The 17,270-nt window shown below is 48.0% G+C and overlaps 1 protein-coding gene across 3 annotated transcripts in view; it reads left to right on the top strand.

Annotated features, from left to right (window-relative positions):
- Positions 1–17,270, top strand: part of NBEAL1 (neurobeachin like 1) — a 150,480-nt gene that overhangs the window by 113,125 nt on the left and 20,085 nt on the right. For all 3 annotated transcript variants that reach the window (XM_083154142.1, XM_083154140.1, XM_083154141.1), the window contains 7 exons: positions 4,210–4,305; positions 5,163–5,287; positions 5,802–5,942; positions 6,623–6,753; positions 7,284–7,393; positions 7,468–7,585; positions 12,478–12,575. In XM_083154142.1, the coding sequence (XP_083010268.1) occupies positions 4,210–4,305; positions 5,163–5,287; positions 5,802–5,942; positions 6,623–6,753; positions 7,284–7,393; positions 7,468–7,585; positions 12,478–12,575 (819 nt within the window). The remainder of the gene's footprint in view (positions 1–4,209; positions 4,306–5,162; positions 5,288–5,801; positions 5,943–6,622; positions 6,754–7,283; positions 7,394–7,467; positions 7,586–12,477; positions 12,576–17,270) is intronic.

Genomic DNA, 17,270 nt, shown 5'->3' with positions numbered 1-17,270 from the left:
AAGCACTAGCTTTAGTTCACTCATTGATAGTTAACCTCTGTCTCCCCATTTATTTATTATTTTATTATTAACCGTTTCTTAAATAGCGCACACATAGGCCCTTATTCTGGTTGGTGCGGTCGAGCCGCATATGCGGCTCCGACCGCACCAGACGAATCCCCGCCCACCCTACGGATCGCCACGGCCGTCCGTACACGGACGGCTGGCGATCCGCATAAAAATGGTGGAGGCTACGCCTCCACCATGGTGGGAGCTGCCCCCTGCATTCGATGGTCGTCGACCATCGAAGGCAGGTCCGCACGCCGCGGCAGCTCCCGCAAGCTGAGACCACACGGACAATCGTCCGTGTGGTAGCTTGTATGGGGGCTGAAAGCTGACATCCGGCGACGTCAGCTTTCCGCCCCCATGAGTTGCGTCATGCCCTCATTAGCATGCGTACGCCCCGCGTTTGCATGGGAACGCCCATGAAACGCGGGGCGTATACATAGGGAAATGAGGGCATGAAGCCCCTCACTCCCCTATACGCCCCCTTTGCGGCGTAGTAAATTTCTGTGCGGCGAATTCGCCTGCACATGCGCAGATTGACCTCTGCGCATGTGCAGACGGAAAACATCGGCGGTACGGCCGCACGCGGGCCGTACCGCGCGAATCTGAATAAGGGCCATATTCTGCAGCGCTGTACAGAGAGAATATTTCAACATTCAAATCAGTCCCTGCCCCAGTGGAGCTTACAATCTATATTCCCTACCACACATATACAGTACATGCACACAGACATTCTAGGGTTAATTTGCCTACCAGCATATTTTTGGAAGGAAACGGAGTACCCGGAGGAAACCCACGCAAGTATGGGGAGAATATACAAACTCTGCAGAGTTAGGGCCATGGTGGGAATTGAACACATGACCTCAGTGCTGTGAGGCAGTAATGCTAACCATTACACCATCCGTACTGCCCCGTATATATAACACTTGGTGGGGACAGAACCCATGACCTCAGCGCTGTGAGGCAGTAATGTAACCATTACACCGTCCGTGCTGCCCCGTATATATAACACATGGTGGGAATAGAACCCATGACCTCTGTGCTGTGAGGCAGTAATGCTAACCATTACATCGTCCGTACTGCCCCGTATATATAACACATGGTGGGGATAGAACCCATGACCTCAGTACTGTGAGGCAGTAATGTAACCATTACACCATCCGTGCTGCCCCGTATATATAACACATGGTGGGAATAGAACCCGTGACCTCAGTGCTGTGAGGCAGTCGCTAACCGTTACACCGTCCGTACTGCCCCGTATATATAACACATGGTGGGGATAGAACCCATGACATCAGTGCTATGAGGCAGTAATGCTAACCATTACACCATCCGTACTGCCCCGTATATATAACACATGGTGGGGATAGAACCCATGACCTCAGTGCTGTGAGGCAGTAATGCTAACCATTACACCATCCGTACTGCCCCGTATATATAACACATGGTGGGGATAGAACCCATGACCTCAGTGCTGTGAGGCAGTAATGCTAACCATTACACCATCCGTACTGCCCCGTATATATAACACATGGTGGGGATAGAACCCATGACCTCAGCGCTGTGAGGCAGTAATACTAACCATTACACCGTCCGTACTGCCCCGTATATATAACACATGGTGGGGATAGAACCCATGACCTCAGTGCTGTGAGGCAGTAATACTAACCATTACACCATCCGTACTGCCCCATATATATAACACATGGTGGGGATAGAACCCATGACCTCAGCACTGTGAGGCAGTAATGTAACCATTACACCATCCATATTGCCCCGTATATGTAACACATGGTGGGGATAGAACCCATGACCTCAGTGCTGTGAGGTAGTAATGCTAACCATTACACCGTCCGTACTGCCCCGTATATATAACACATGGTGGGGATAGAACCCATGACCTCAGTGCTGTGAGGCAGTAATGTAACCACTACACCATCCGTGCTGCACATGCTGTTGTTATCCTTTATTTGGTAGGTTAAATGGCGAAGGCATGTGATAAATTATTATTTTATGATCCTGTGTTTGTGTAAACTTATTACATTTGTTCACCACATGCTGTTATTACGTAGCTACATACTGTGCTGCTTGACATTTTATATCCAAACAGTGGTGGGAAAGTCGTGTTTGTCCTAGCTATGGTTGCTAATTTATCACCCCAGCCAGTCCATGTTTTGATTTGTTTTTGTATCCTCTATTAGAGGGGGGGGGGGGGGGGGGGGGAGTGGTTTCCTAGGCTAGTTTAGGGTACAGTTTCATGGGTAGATTTGGGTTAGGTTATACAGGGTGGGGGATTTGGGGGGGGGGGGGTTGTTTTGGGAAGTTTGATTTATTTTAATTTATATTGTTTATTTTCCCGTTTGACCAGACACTGGATATTCTGCTTCTCGTTTTCTTTAGCTTGGTGGTGTACTTTTCTTAGGTATTGCAATGGCAGTGTTTTTCTTTTTCATTTATATTTGTATTCCACTTTTGGTTGTGGATTGGGTGATCCCAGATGGAACCTTCCGGTGCTCGATCTACATTCATTCTATGGGCCTTATTTTGGTTCACTCTTTCTGACAAAGTACTTCTTAGATGGACAAAACCATGTGCACTGCAGGGGCGGGCAGATGTAACATGTGCAGAGAGAATTAGATTTGGGTGAGTTATTTTGTTTCTGTGCAGGGAAAATACTGGCTGCTTTATTTTTACACTTCAATATAGATCTCACTTTGAAGTAAAACCCCACCCAAATCTAATTATATCTGCACAAGTAACATCTGCCCCACCTGCAGTGCACATGGTTTTGTCCATCTAAGAAGGATTTTGTCAGAAAGAGTGAACCAAAATAAGGCCCTATGTTACAACTACGATACTCTCAATCATTCTGCTGTTTATTTGTATTGTATTTGTACCTTGCTATTTTTGTTTTCCTACCTGTGATATTTGCCATTTGTGTCTGCAATATCCTTTGTTTGTTCTGGTTTTGTTGTGTAAAAATCGTAATAAAAACGACCTAATTTAAAAAATTGGTACTCTTTACTTAGAAGGGCGCCCATCTCGGGCATCTCGGGGATTGAATGCACTAAAAAATCGGGTGCGATCAACCGACGAGATGCCCGAGATTTCCCATAGGGAACAATGTTAAATGTCTCAATTGACCCGATTTTCCTGTTCAATGCCTCAATTGACCCAATTTTTCCATAGGAAACAATGTTAAATGGGCCACAGAGGCCAAATAGGCACCCTGAAGTGAATAATGGCCACCCGAATTGTTAACGCCACCCCACGATCAACGTCAACCCGAAGCGTGGCGAGCGCAGCGAGCCCGCGAGGGGCGGCGGTACGCGTCCTACGACCTTTTCATACCCCCACTATCCACGTCGGCGTGGAGTTGAGAATAGAAAGTGTGGCGAGCGCAGCGAGCCACCGAGCCCGAAGCGTGGCGAGCGCAGCGAGCCCCGCGAGGGGACGCGGATACCTTCACATGTATCCGCGTCCCCTCGCGGGCTTCACAGCTGTCCGCGTACCCTCGCGGGGCTCGCTGCGCTCGCCACGCTTCGGGCTCGGTGGCTCGCTGCGCTCGCCACACTTTCTATTCTCAACTCCACGCCGACGTGGATAGTGGGGGTATGAAAAGGTCGTAGGACGCGTACCGCCGCCCCTCGCGGGCTCGCTGCGCTCGCCACGCATCGGGTTGACGTTGATCGTGGGGTGGCGTTAACAATTCGGGTGGCCATTATAAATCGGGTGCCTATTTGGCCTCTGTGGCCCATTTAACATTGTTTCCTATGGAAAAATCGCGTCAATTGAGGCATTGAACAGGAAAATTGGGTCAATTGAGACATTTAACATTGTTCCCTATGGGAAATCTCGGGCATCTCGTCGATTGATCTCACCCGATTTTTTAGTGCATTCAATCCCCGAGATGCCCGAGATTTTTTACTAACGATGCCCACGATCAAAATCGTGGGCGCCCTTCTAAGTAAAGAGTACCAAAAAATTTAATAATTCACCAATCCTGACCCGTGTGATTTAGTTTTTTATGCCACTAAACAATCCCAGATGATTTGAGTTATGCTGCAATGTACAATATTTTGATTGGACACGATACAAAAAGTTCTGGATTGATTAATTAATTGTTGAATTTGTTATTGTCTATTTTATCACTTTTTTATTTAGAAATGGGTGAATAGAGAAATATCTAACTTTGACTACCTCATCCAGCTGAACACAATAGCCGGGCGAACGTACAATGACCTGGCACAGTACCCGGTGGTAAGTAATTACTGTGGCTTATTGCTGTCTCTGTGTCGTTATTCAGGCCCGGTGGTAAATAAGGAATATTCGCATTGGGAACATACACATAGAGGCACGCTTATTCAATCTGCCGGCACACCAGTGGGTTCCATCTCACGTGTGTGCAAGATGCTTGTGTGCCCCATTTGTGGCAATGGGACGCACCTGTGTGTGAGACATTGGCATGTTCCCATCTCGACGATCGGTTGAATGAGCGCGTCTCCTTCTGTATGTTTCGTTATTCAGGCCCGATGGTGCTTTACACTAGGGAGGCCAATCCCGGCCCTTTTTTTCAATCCCGGGAATCGGGATTGAAAACCTGTCAATCCCGGGATTCCCGAGATCCCGGGATTGGCCTCCTGATATGTGAAGGAAATGTGTTAATGGCTGCTGGGCACTGCAGCAGCTCATTACCTGTTCTGGAGGAGCAGGAAGACTGCTGACAGCCGGGACATGTACACAGCAGCAAGTGGGGGAGTAGGCGCGGAGACTCCGGTCAGACCTGTCTGACCGGAACGTGGTTGAAGAGATTGTGACTGCAGACTGAGGAGGTCCCGCAATGAACGCGGTGGTGATGGGAGGAAACCAGGGAGGAGATGCCGTGGGGTCAGGACAGTGCATGGCTGCGCAGTGTGACCTCTGACCTCATTCTGCGCAGCCACACAGCTTGCTGCTGGGCAGCGCCTGAGCCATCGACCGCTGGTGCTCAGCTGAAAGGGATAAAATGCGCATGCGCATTACAATCCCGGACAAAAATGGCCTAAATCCCGGGATCCCGCCAATTTTGGGATTGGCATCCCTACTTTACACACAACTCTGGTTTTATTTCCTTTTAGTTCCCGTGGGTGCTACAAGATTACACATCGGAAGAGCTGGACCTGAACAATCCGGCCGTCTTCCGAGACCTCTCCAAGCCTATCGGGGTTGTGAATGAAAGAAATGCCGCCTCTGTCCGGGAAAAGTAAGCTGCTATTACTTAGTGTGAGCTATGTAAAGTCCTAGCAGCGCAGTAACGTCGCCCAGCTTTCCGGGACTGGCCGGGGGCTGCCGCAGGATATACGGTCGTGAAGCTTTGTGATAGGCTGGTCTTTGGCTGCTGCTGTTTTTGACGATAATGAGTAAAGATTTGGGGGCAATAATCTGTGGTTCCTGCAGAAAACAAGGGCCCAATACAGACAGAAGAGCGACATCAGTCTGTCACCAGAACCATCTAATGATTATGGTTCTCAAATCTGCTGCATTCAACTGCGGAACACTTTATCCTTCAGCCCAATATGGAGCTTCCTGGCACAATGGTACAGTTATACTGCGCCTGTACTGCGCAGGGCACCGGTAGGAGTTACACTGCACAGTATGGGTTATCCAGGGGACCTTACAGCAGCAGTTCTGTATTCACATACAATAACGTTGGGGGATAATAATGTCATCCCATCCCCCGACTGTTATCTCATGATATAAAATGTTCTGAATTTAAGGTATGAAAACTTTGAAGATCCGTCTGGGAAGATTGACAGCTTCCACTACGGTACGCACTACTCCAACGCCGCTGGTGTGATGCACTACCTCATCCGCGTGGAGCCCTTCGCTACCCTGCACATCCAGCTCCAGAGCGGAAGGTAACCCCATACCTCTTTCAGCAAGCGTTGTGTGCCCCTGTGCCACATCCCCACACTCTATACAGTGGCCATGAGCAATCTTTGTTATGTGCTCCTGTGCCACATCCCCACACTCTATACAGTGGCCATGAGCAATCTTTGTTATGTGCTCCTGTGCCACGTCTCCACGCTCTATACAGTGGCCATGAGCAATCTTTGTTATGTGCCCCTGTGCCACGTCCCACGCTATATACAGTGGCCACGAGCAATCTGCGTTATGTGCCCCAGTGCCACGTCCCCACGCTATATACAGTGGCCACGAGCAATCTGCGTTATGTGAACCTGTGCCACGTCCCCAGACTCTGTACAGTGGCCATGAGCAATCTGCATTATTTGCCCCTGTGCCACGTCTCCACGCTCTGTTCAGTGGCCTGAGCAATCTCCGTTATGTGACCCTGTGCCATGTCCCCACGAGCAATCTGCATTATGTGACCCTGTGCCACGTCCCCATGAGCAATCTGCGTTATCTGACCCTGTGCCACGTCCCCATGCTCTGTACAGTGGCCCGAGCATTCTATGTTATGTTGATGTCTACTTGTGAGTCTCCCACTTGTAGGCGCCAGGAATGTGGGATGTACAGTACATTACAGGAGTATTTCCAGTATCGCCATCACTGGTTTCCATCTCTTCCCTCCATCTAGATTTGACTGTGCTGATCGCCAGTTCCACTCCATCCCCGCCACGTGGCAGGCCCTGATGGATAACCCAAACGACGTGAAGGAGCTGATTCCAGAGTTCTTTTATTTCCCCGAGTTCCTGGAGAATAAGAATGGTAAGGCAATCAGCAGATCGTTATTGGGGTTCTGGGGTCTGGATCCTGACACCATCCTCACTGGACAATTGGGAGAACTGCACTGACTCACAAACCCATATTTAATAGCAGATATTGGTGAATACCTACTGTATGACCGTTACCACCAGCCTTCACATAGACCCGAACGCACAGCATGAGATGGGGAATCCCATCATAGGGTGCCGGTTCCGGGGGTCCAGAGAATCCGTCTTGTGGTCCATTAGCAGCAATGCTTCTGTTACCAAGTAGGCATCAATGATAGGGAGAGTTCTGGTGGTGGTATATAAATGCACGTCTGGTACTATATATAACAGTCTCTGAGCTGGAACCTGGACGGGAGCCTTACCTGTTCCATAGGCACCTGCACCCTTCCAGCGCTCACCCCGGCACATATTGACCTCGCCTGCTCCTCCGTTCTAGCTTACTATTCCCTGCACCACAAGGGGGCAGACACCCAATAAAACATTCCTCTGATGTCCTGTACATCTCATTGTGTTTATATATCGTAGGGTTCGATTTGGGGCGATTGCAGATTTGCAGAGAGAGGGTGAATGATGTTGTTCTACCAAAATGGGCTAAAAGTCCTGAAGATTTCATCCGCAAGCACAGAAAGGCGCTGGTACGTGACTTCGCAGCGCTGCGTCTGGTTATGCCTCGGATCCTGTGCTTACACTGTGTATTGTCTGTTCCTAGGAGTCAGAGTTTGTGTCGGCCCATCTTCATGAATGGATAGATCTGATCTTTGGCTACAAGCAGAGAGGACCTGCAGCGGTGGCGGCTCTCAATGTCTTCTACTATTGTAGCTATGAAGGTATCAGTCCTACGTGTCTGTATCTGAGCTGTATTCCACTTGAATACAGTTAGGAAAAACACAAGAAAAAGAAAGCCATTGTGGTTTGCAAAAGAAGTAGCAAGTATTGTGAAAGCAAAAAAGTTGGCCTTTATGAAATTTAAGCAGACGAAGAATGAGGACAAAGAGGTGTATCTTGTTAGACAGAAGGAGGCTAAGGTCCTCAGGTAATCAGATGTGCAAAAGCACAGGCTGAAGAGAAAATGGAAAGAAAAATACATGGTGCAGATGCACACTCCATATTATTAATCAATAATATAGGCTCTTGGTATATTAATTGGCCAAGAAATATTTGCCCACCAACCAGCTTCACGGTGGCCTCATTTCTGGTGGGTCCCTAATACTAAGTTTGAATCTGGGGCGCGGAACCCCAAAAAGGTTGGCATAGGCCAGTCACCCCAGGGCAGCACACAAGTGAAAAACTAAGCTAAAGGTGTATTAATAAGAAAGTAGCAGAAGCTAGAGGTTAAAAAGTGAAGTGCTAGAAAGTATAATATATTAGTGGGAAATAAATAGTGCTAAATAAATGTTAGGGTGTGCCACCCCGAAAGCAACTCAGCCACACCAACCCAAGGGGAGCCGCGCCCCAAATCCATCCCCAAGACTAGCAATAAATGTCAATTTTAGGTCTTACCTATATTGTGCCTCCAGTTTGCAGTCTGGCTACCAGGGACCAAGCTGGTAAAAAAATATTCAAATCAGGTGGGTGGGGTGCTACTCTAAGTTGAAGGAGTCCCAACCTTCAGGTGTACAGGTGTACACAATATTAGCTTATTGGGGGGGGGGGGGGATCTTAGAATGCACACCCAAGATACATGAGGTGCTATCATGCTGGGACTTGTAGTTCTGCAAAGAAAAATACATGGTGCAGATGCACCATGTATTATTCTTTGCAGAACTACAAGTCCCAGCATGATGAGTGTGCATCTGCACCATGTATTTTTCTTTGCAGAACTACAAGTCCCAGCATGATAGCACCTCATGTATCTTGGGTGTGCATTCTAAGATCCCCCCCCAATAAGCTAATATTGTGTACACCTGTACACCTGAAGGTTGGGACTCCTTCAACTTAGAGTAGCACCCCACCCACCTGATTTGAATATTATTTTACCAGCCTGGTCCCTGGTAGCCAGACTGCAAACTGGAGGCACAATATAGGTAAGACCTAAAATTTACATTTATTGCTAGTCTTGGGGATGGATTTGGGGTGCGGCTCCCCTTGGGTTGGTGTGGCTGAGTTGCTTTCGGGGTGGCACACCCTAACATTTATTTAGCACTATTTATTTCCCACTAATATATTATACTTTCTAGCACTTCACTTTTTAACCTCTAGCTTCTGCTACTTTCTTATTAATACACCTTTAGCTTAGTTTTTCACTTGTGTGCTGCCCTGGGGTGACTGGCCTATGCCAACCTTTTCGGGGTTCCGCACCCAGATTCAAACTTAGTATTAGGGACCCACCAGAAATTAGGCCACCGTGAAGCTGGTTGGTGGGCAAATATTTCTTGGCCAATTAATATACCAAGAGCCTCTATTATTGATTAATAATATGGAGTGTGCATCTGCACCATGTATGAAGAGAAAATGGCCCAGTCAGTGGGTAAAGGGGGGAAAACTTTTTTTAGGTATATAAGTGAAAGGAGAAAAACAAAAATTGGAATAATTAGACTGAAGACAGATAGTGGAAATTTTCTTGAGGGGGACAATGTAATGGCAGATAATATTAATAATTATTTCTGCTCAGTATTCACTGCTTAAAGAGAGGGGAAGGAGACACAGTTAAGTTGCAAGTATAGTCAGAAAACTGAGGGAGAGACAAGTACATTTACAGAGGAGAAAGTCCTAACAGAACTCTCAAAACTGAAAGTGGATAAATCAATGGGGCCAGATGGGATACATCTTAGGATACTAAAAGAGCTTAAAGGGGAGCTGGTAAAACCAATAACAGAATTATTCAACCAGTCACTAGCTACTGGAGTAATCCCAGAGGACTGGAAAACAGCTAATGTAGTCCCACTGCACAAAAGTGGAAGCAAGGAAGAGGTAAGCAATATCGACCAGTGAGCCTTACATCAGTAGTAGGGAAATTGATGGAAACACTCTTAAAACAAAGAGTTGTAGAATATCTCAAAACCAGCAATTTACAGGATCCAAAACAGCATGGGTTTACTGGGGAAAGATCATGTCAAACGGTACTCTTTACCTAGAACGGCGCCCGTCGCGGGCATCGCGGGTACATTTATGTATGGCCGCGACGTGACCGACGCGATGCCCGCGATTTCCCATTGAAACCAATGTTAAACATGGAAATCGTGTCGGTCGCGTCGCGGCCGGCCATAAATGTACCCGCGATGCCCGCGACGCGATGCTCCCGATTTCCCATAGGAATCAATGTTAAAAGGCGCGATGGACCCGATTTTACTGTTAAATGGCTCAATCCACCCGATTTGGCCATAGGAATCAATGTTAAATGGGCCACAGAGCCCATTAACCCTTAAATGTCCCCCCAAATTTTTAACGCCACCCCACGATCCACGCCAACCCGAAGCGTGGCGAGCGCAGCGAGCCCGCGAGGGGCGGCGGTACGCGTCCTCCGACCTTTTCATGCCCTACTATCCACTAGGGCGTGGTGTGAGAATATAATAGTGTGGCGAGCGCAGCGAGCCACCGAGCCCGAAGCGTGGCGAGCGCAGCGAGCCCCGCGAGGGGACGCGGATACCTTCACAGTTATGCGCGTCCCCTCGCGGGCTTCAAAGGTGTCCGTGGCGAGGCGGACACCTGTGAAGCCCGCGAGGGGACGCGTCTACCTGTGAAGGAATCCGCGTCCCCTCGCGGCGCTCGCCACGCTTCGGGCTCGGTGGCTCGCTGTGCTCGCCACACTATTATATTCTCACACCACGCCCTAGTGGATAGTAGGGCATGAAAAGGTCGGAGGACGCGTACCGCCGCCCCTCGCGGGCTCGCTGCGCTCGCCACGCTTCGGGTTGGCGTGGATCGTGGGGTGGCGTTAAAAATTTGGGGGGACATTTAAGGGTTAATCTGGCCTATTTGGCCCCAAATCGGGTCCATTGAGGCATTTAACAGTAAAATCGCGGTCAATCTGCCGTTTAACATTGTTCCCTATGGGAAAATCGCGGTCATCGCGGTCATCGCGGCCATCCCGATTTACCCGCGATGCCCGCGATGACCGCGATCACCGCGATTTTTACCCCCGACGACCGCGATTTCAATCGCTGGCGCCGTTCTAGGTAAAGAGTACCTGTCAAACAAATCTTATTGACTTTTTTGACTGGGTGACTAAAGTAATAGGTCAAGGTGGGGCTGTAGATGTAGCTTATCTAGACTTTAGTAAAGCTTTTGATACTGTCCCACATCGCAGACTGTTAAATAAACTTGAAAGCTTGGTATTGGATTCTAAGATAGTTGAATGGATAAGAGCGTGGTTGCAGGACAGAAAACAGAGAGTTGTAGTAAACAGAGCACAGTCACAGGAGGGAAAGGTTACAAGTGGAGTACCCCAGGGATCTGTACTTGGACCGGTGCTTTTTAATATCTTTATTGGTGATATTGCAAATGTAATTGTGGGTAAAATGTGCCTTTTTGCAGATGACACAAAGGTATGCAACAGGGTAGATACACCAGGAGGGGTAAAACAAATGATTGAGGATCTAGGTAGATTAGAGGAATGGTCAAGAGCATGGCAACTACAGTTTAATGCCAAAAAATGCAAAATCTTGCACTTGGGTCTCAGAAATCCAAAGACTCAATATAGTATAAATGGCACTATAATGGAAACTACTGAGGAAGAGAGGGATCTAGGTGTCACTATTTCAGGGGACTTAAAAGCAGGTAGGCAATGTAGCAAAGCAATGAAGAAGGCAAGTCAGATGCTTGGTTGCATAGGGAGAGGTATCAGCAGTAGAAAGAAAGAAGTAATAATGCCACTGTATAGGTCATTGGTATGACCTCACCTAGAGTATTGTGTTCAGTTCTGGAGGCCATATCTCCAGAAGGATATAAATACATTAGAGACTGTACAAAGAAGGGCAACTAAAATGGTGCATGGCCTACATCACAAAACGTACCAGGAAAGACCAAAAGATCTTAATATGTATACTTAAGAGCAGAGAAGGGAAAGGGGGGACATGATAGAAACTTTCAAATATATCAAGGGTTTTAAAAAGGTACAGGTGGGAGACATTCTTCACAGGAAGAGGAGCAACAGAACACGAGGACATGCACTGACACTAGGGGGAGGAAGATTCAGGGGAAATGTGAGGAAGAATTACTTCACAGAAAGAGTAGTAGATAAGTGGAATAGCCTACCATCAGAGGTGGTAGACGCAAATACAGTAGTACAATTTAAACATGCTTGGGATAAGCATATTGATACCATTACAAAAAAATAAGGATCAAATATGGTTGGAGGTAACATGTTTAAAAAAGGGGCAGATTAGATGGGCTAAGTGGTTCTTATCTGCCGTCAAATTCTATGTTTCTATGGAACAACCAGTTCGGGGGGTGGTGCAATAATAATATAATACACCAGCTTCAACCTCCCGCCGTACCTGGGTGCTGCACTCTGTCCGCCCAGCGGCTTAAGCTTGTACACACTGGGTGATATGCTGTCTGGATGGACGGATTGGTGCGGCATATCACACAGTGTCAGGACATGACTGCAAGCCTGCCACATGCAGTAATAGCAGACGTAACGCATGGCAACCACACACAAGCCAGCCTTTTATAACAAGCCAGGGGTTTTGCCAGAAGGGTCCAGTTTAGTTACCGTTCTGTTGCATTTGTCCGGCTGATCTTGTCCTACTCCCTTGTCCTACTCCCGTACCTCTATCAGGTGCTGTGGACCTAGACGCCATTTCGGATGAAAAAGAGAGGAAGGCGATAGAAGGGATGATCAATAATTTCGGCCAGACGCCATGCCAGCTGCTGAAGGTATTTACAACGTTCCCTCCTCACCTTGCATGTGGTGAAGTCTTATACATTTCACAGGATGGGCCACGGAACGCCGTACTCCGTGTCTGATGCCGCAGGATTGTGCAGGGGATGTATGCGAGAGGTTTTATATAGACTGACGTGTACTCATTGCAGTAATGATGTTTTCCTGTTCTATGATAAAGTTGACATATATATTTCATTGACTCTTCATATATGTGAAGGTGGTTTGTGACATATATGCATATATTTGCACCATTTTACCCTATGTGGCTTTATTCTCACCTATCAGCCCTTTCCGGTGCGCCCAGTCCTGCCCGACTCCGCGCACACCAAACATCTGTAGCGATAACTACTTCACTGATTAATGTGATATCCGACACGTGTATATCAGTGCGCGACGGGGTCTTTGTATAGGAAGTTCCATGATACAGTGCCCGTGGCTTTATTGGTGCCTTGTTACGCCTCATTTATAGATTTAGAATTTGGCATTTTTACTTGTATCAGGGCCTTATTCAGAGTTACTCGCGTCTCTTTTGCAGATGGAGCTTGGGGTTTTTTTGCACTGCGCACCCAGCCGAACATACGCAACTCTTAGTAAGCACACGCGGTTCAGACCGGCGCGCAGTTGCATCTCCACATGTTACTGAATGGGGTAACTGGGCATTGTCACCATGCGATTACTCTGGGCACGCTGAGATTCGGATGACTACAAGGAGGGATATAGCTGCTTCTCTAGTGAAAATTTAGAAACAGAAAAGAAGAAGCGGAAATCTGCGCTAGACAGATTTACACATTAATTATGTTAATTTATTTAAATATTATTCACTGGACAGTGTTAGCATAAAACATTTACAGTAATAAAATATAATATAATTAGGCATGGACAAACAACATGTAACATAAAGGGTCCTAATATTCATTAGTATTGGTGGATTAATAACCCTGTGGTCTGTCGTGCTAAGAGTCCTTTTTGTTAATAGCTTTTGATGTTTGTTAAAAAGTCAATGTTAGTACAGTCCTTTCTAGTACAACTTCATATATGATAGTCCCTGTCTGGCCAGACTGTTAGGTGCCCCCATCCTCTCCCAGCTGCTGGTGCTTATCCAATATATATTGCAAAATATATATATTGGTGCAGTAATTAAATCTCGTGGTTAACGCGTTTCCCCGCCTTTGGTTACCCTCCACTCCACCCTTTCTCCACTCCACTGGTTCTGTTTGTTTAAATAAATTAACATAATTAATGTGTAAATCTTTTCCTTTTCTTTTTTTCTGTTTCTACGTAATCTAAAGGGTCAAGCAGCCCTTTATAAAGTGCAGCTGGAAGTGTATTTTGTCTTTTGAACTGGTTATGAAGGGTGTGCACCTTGTAGTGCTCTTGTTGTGAAGGGGTTTCTCTTTGCCATGGAAAGGATCTTGCGATCATCCATCACTGTGGTCTTCCATGGATGCTCAGGCCTTTTTGCGTTGCTGAGCTCACCAGTACATGTTTGTCTTTCATGCCTATGGGGGACACTGGGACAGTGGGGTGTGGGTGGAGCCTCAGCTACAGGCACCAAGGGGGGGGAGCCGTTCGTGGCGAGGGACTAATGCTAGCGGCATGCATCGCTGGAGGCATCCCCTGGCAGCAGGCAGCCGGTCTTTTTCGCGCGGCCGCTAGACCACCAGGGAGGCCGTACTGTGAAGTGCCAGTTTTGGTGCAGGCTACTGGTGGTTTCCAGGCACAGATGGAGTTGATCCTGCAGTCTCCGTCTCCACTCCCACAGCGGGTACCTGTTGAGGTCTTCCTGCGATGGGCTAAGCTTCTCCCTGCCAAAAAGCAGCATTCAGGCGCCATTGCTGTCAGACTCAGCGCTGCGGGGGGAGAAGGGCACCCGGATTCCTGGGCTCGCCCTATAGGACCAGACTTTTATTCTCTGTAACCACACTACATCAGTGCTTAGTACAGAGTGTCCGTGTTACTCCCCCTTTCTCTGCTTTTCAGCTGCATTTAGGGGTTTGTTACTTATTCGGAGGTGTGTGTCATATCACAGCAGGGCCTTGTGCTCAGACCTGTGTGTGACTGGTGAAACCTCTGTGTGTGTGTACGGGGTTTGGTGTGTCGCCTTCTCACTACCTGCTGTATTCTCAGCAGTGTGTGTATATATGTGTGTGTGATTGCCCAGAGGAGAGGAGTGACACTGTCGCACTGTCCTGGTGCCAGCTTTCACTGTTCCCCACCTCACCCCTTTGTCTTGGTGTTGGGTCCTAGATGCCGCACCTCACAGGTAAGCATCGTTATTGGATGAGAGACCACAGAGAATAAGATCCTGTAGGTCTCCTTTCCGGTGACTGGGGTGGTATATTAGAGAACAGGTTTCTCAGCAAACGTTCTCCCGCCTACTCGTAGTAGCTGTACATAGGGCGCAGGTCCCCATTGGCCACGGGTACTTAGGACTAAGCCACACACCTACCTAAGTGTGCTGGTGGTATACTGTCCTTATACACAGTACACGCCTGACTGTAAGCCACATGCCTACCTAAGTGTGCTGGTATACTGTTCTTATAGACAGTAGTAGTACGTTTATTTATAAGGCGCCGCAAAGTGTCCGCAGCGCCGTACATAGCAAAAAAAAAAAAAAATTACAAGGTAACGTACAGGGTGTGTTGAAAGATACAGTATAAATAGGGGTATAGCTGGTAGAACTAAAATCAGCATCAGTTCAGAAGTAGAGGAAGGGATGAACAGGACAGTAGCACAGGTGAGGTAATGAGGTAGGGTGAGGACGGAGGGCCCTGCTCATAAGAGTTAACATACTAAAAATAGGTGGATGGACGAACGAAATACAATAGGATAAGTAGGAACGGAGGGGAATGGAGGCAGGATAGGAGGATCAAAAGAGGTTAGGAGGAGGGATAGGCTAGTCGAAAAAAGTGGGTTTTGAGGGAGCGCTTGAAGGAGGTAAGGGAATCAGATAGCCTGATGGGTGGCGGGAGGTTGTTCCAGTGCAGGGGGGCAGCGCGAGAGAAATCTTGGACACGGGAGTGGGAGGAGGTGATTAGGTGAGGGGTCAGTCGGCGGTCAGCGATGGAGCGAAGAGGACGGGAGGGAGTGTGGATAGAGATCAGTGAAGAGAGGTAGGGAGCTGTGGAGGAGGAGAGAGCCTTGTAGGTGGTGGTGAGGAGTTTAAAGAGAACTCGGAAAGGAATGGGGAGCCAGTGAAGAGATAAACAGAGGGGGGAGGCGGAGGTAGAGCGGCGGGAGAGGAAGATGAGCCTAGCAGCAGCGTACAGTACACGCCTGACTGTAAGCCACACGCCTACCTAAGTGTGCTGGTATACTGTCCTTATACACTTTGCACCTCTGCAATTGGAGATTCTCCGCCACTGGAACCATTCTCCAATAGGGCTAGGCACCTGATCATTTCTTCTTTGGAGGCCAAACCTTCCAAAGGGACTTCAGTTCTCCATTCCAAACTGGATACTTAAAACAACCGATGAAAGCCTCAGAAGTTGGGGAGCTGTCCTCGGTACTCTCTCCTTTCAGGGTCTGTGGTCGAGAGGTTTCCCATAAACTTCATGGAGCTCTGAGCCGATTGTCGGGCACTGCTCCTCCCCTGGTTCTGAAACCTGGTTCAAGGCAGTGAAAGTCCAGTTGGACAATGCTATGGCAGTGGCGTATATTAATCACGAGGATGGGACCAGGAGCATGGCCGCAATGGGAGAAGTGCTTCCAATTCTCCACTGGGCAGAGCGCCATCTTCTCACTCTGTCTGTGGTGCACACTACTCCTTCCTCTGCTTCGGTGACTCAAGCAGGAATCAGCAGTGGGCTTTCTCCTGGCTCCATACTGGCCTCGTGGGCTTGGTTACAGACCTCTTTGCCATGTCTGTGGAGCCTCCTTGACAGCCTCCCCTGCAGCAGGACCTGCTTGCACTGGGTTCTTGCATGCACCGGGATCTTTCCGGGTTTGTTTTAGTGGTGTGGCTCTTGAAACTGAAATCCTGAGTACTACAGGCTTTTCTCCTGCGATGGTCAAGACCATGATTGCGGCAAGAAAGCCTTCCTCATCCTGAATTTTTTCGGGTGTGGCGCACCTTTTTACCATTGGTGGTCAGATAGGGCTTTGAACCCCAAGACTTCCGATTGTCTAGGGTGTTATCTTTCTTACTGTCCTGTCTGGATCTGGCCTTGAGACTAGCCTCCCTCAAGGTGCAGGTTTCTGCACTTTCCATCCTTTTTCAAAGGCGCCAATGCTAAACAGATGGCGACCCAGACTTTTTTCCAGGGAGTGCCTCATGTACAGCCTCCCTTTCTGCCCCCTATCCAACCTTGAGACCTGATGTTAGAGTTGTCGGCCCTCCAGCACTCTACTGTTGAGCCCCTGGATCCTGTTTTTGTTGGCAATAGCTTCGGCCCGTCGAGTGTCCGACTTGTCGGCTTTGTCGCACGTTTCTCCATATCTGACTTTTCATTCGATAGGGCAGTTCTCCGTACCTGCTTGGAGATCCTACCTAAAGATATTTGTCGATTTCAAATGAATCAGGAAATCGTAGTTCCAGTTTTTTCTCCTTCAGAGGAGTCTCCGGAACTTTGTTCTTCAGATGTTGCTAGATGGCTCTATGTTAGTGTAACTAGAGACATCCACAATCAGATGTATTGTATTGTTTGTGTTGTGCGATGCAGACAAGCGTGGCTGGCCAGCATCGAAAC

This window comes from Crinia signifera, chromosome 7 (assembly GCF_055691185.1).
Source record: "Crinia signifera chromosome 7, ASM5569118v1, whole genome shotgun sequence".
NCBI classification, from domain to species: Eukaryota; Metazoa; Chordata; class Amphibia; order Anura; family Myobatrachidae; genus Crinia; species Crinia signifera.
The sequence above is the reverse complement of the archived record's forward strand: the minus strand, read 5'-3'. Positions and strand labels throughout refer to the sequence as shown.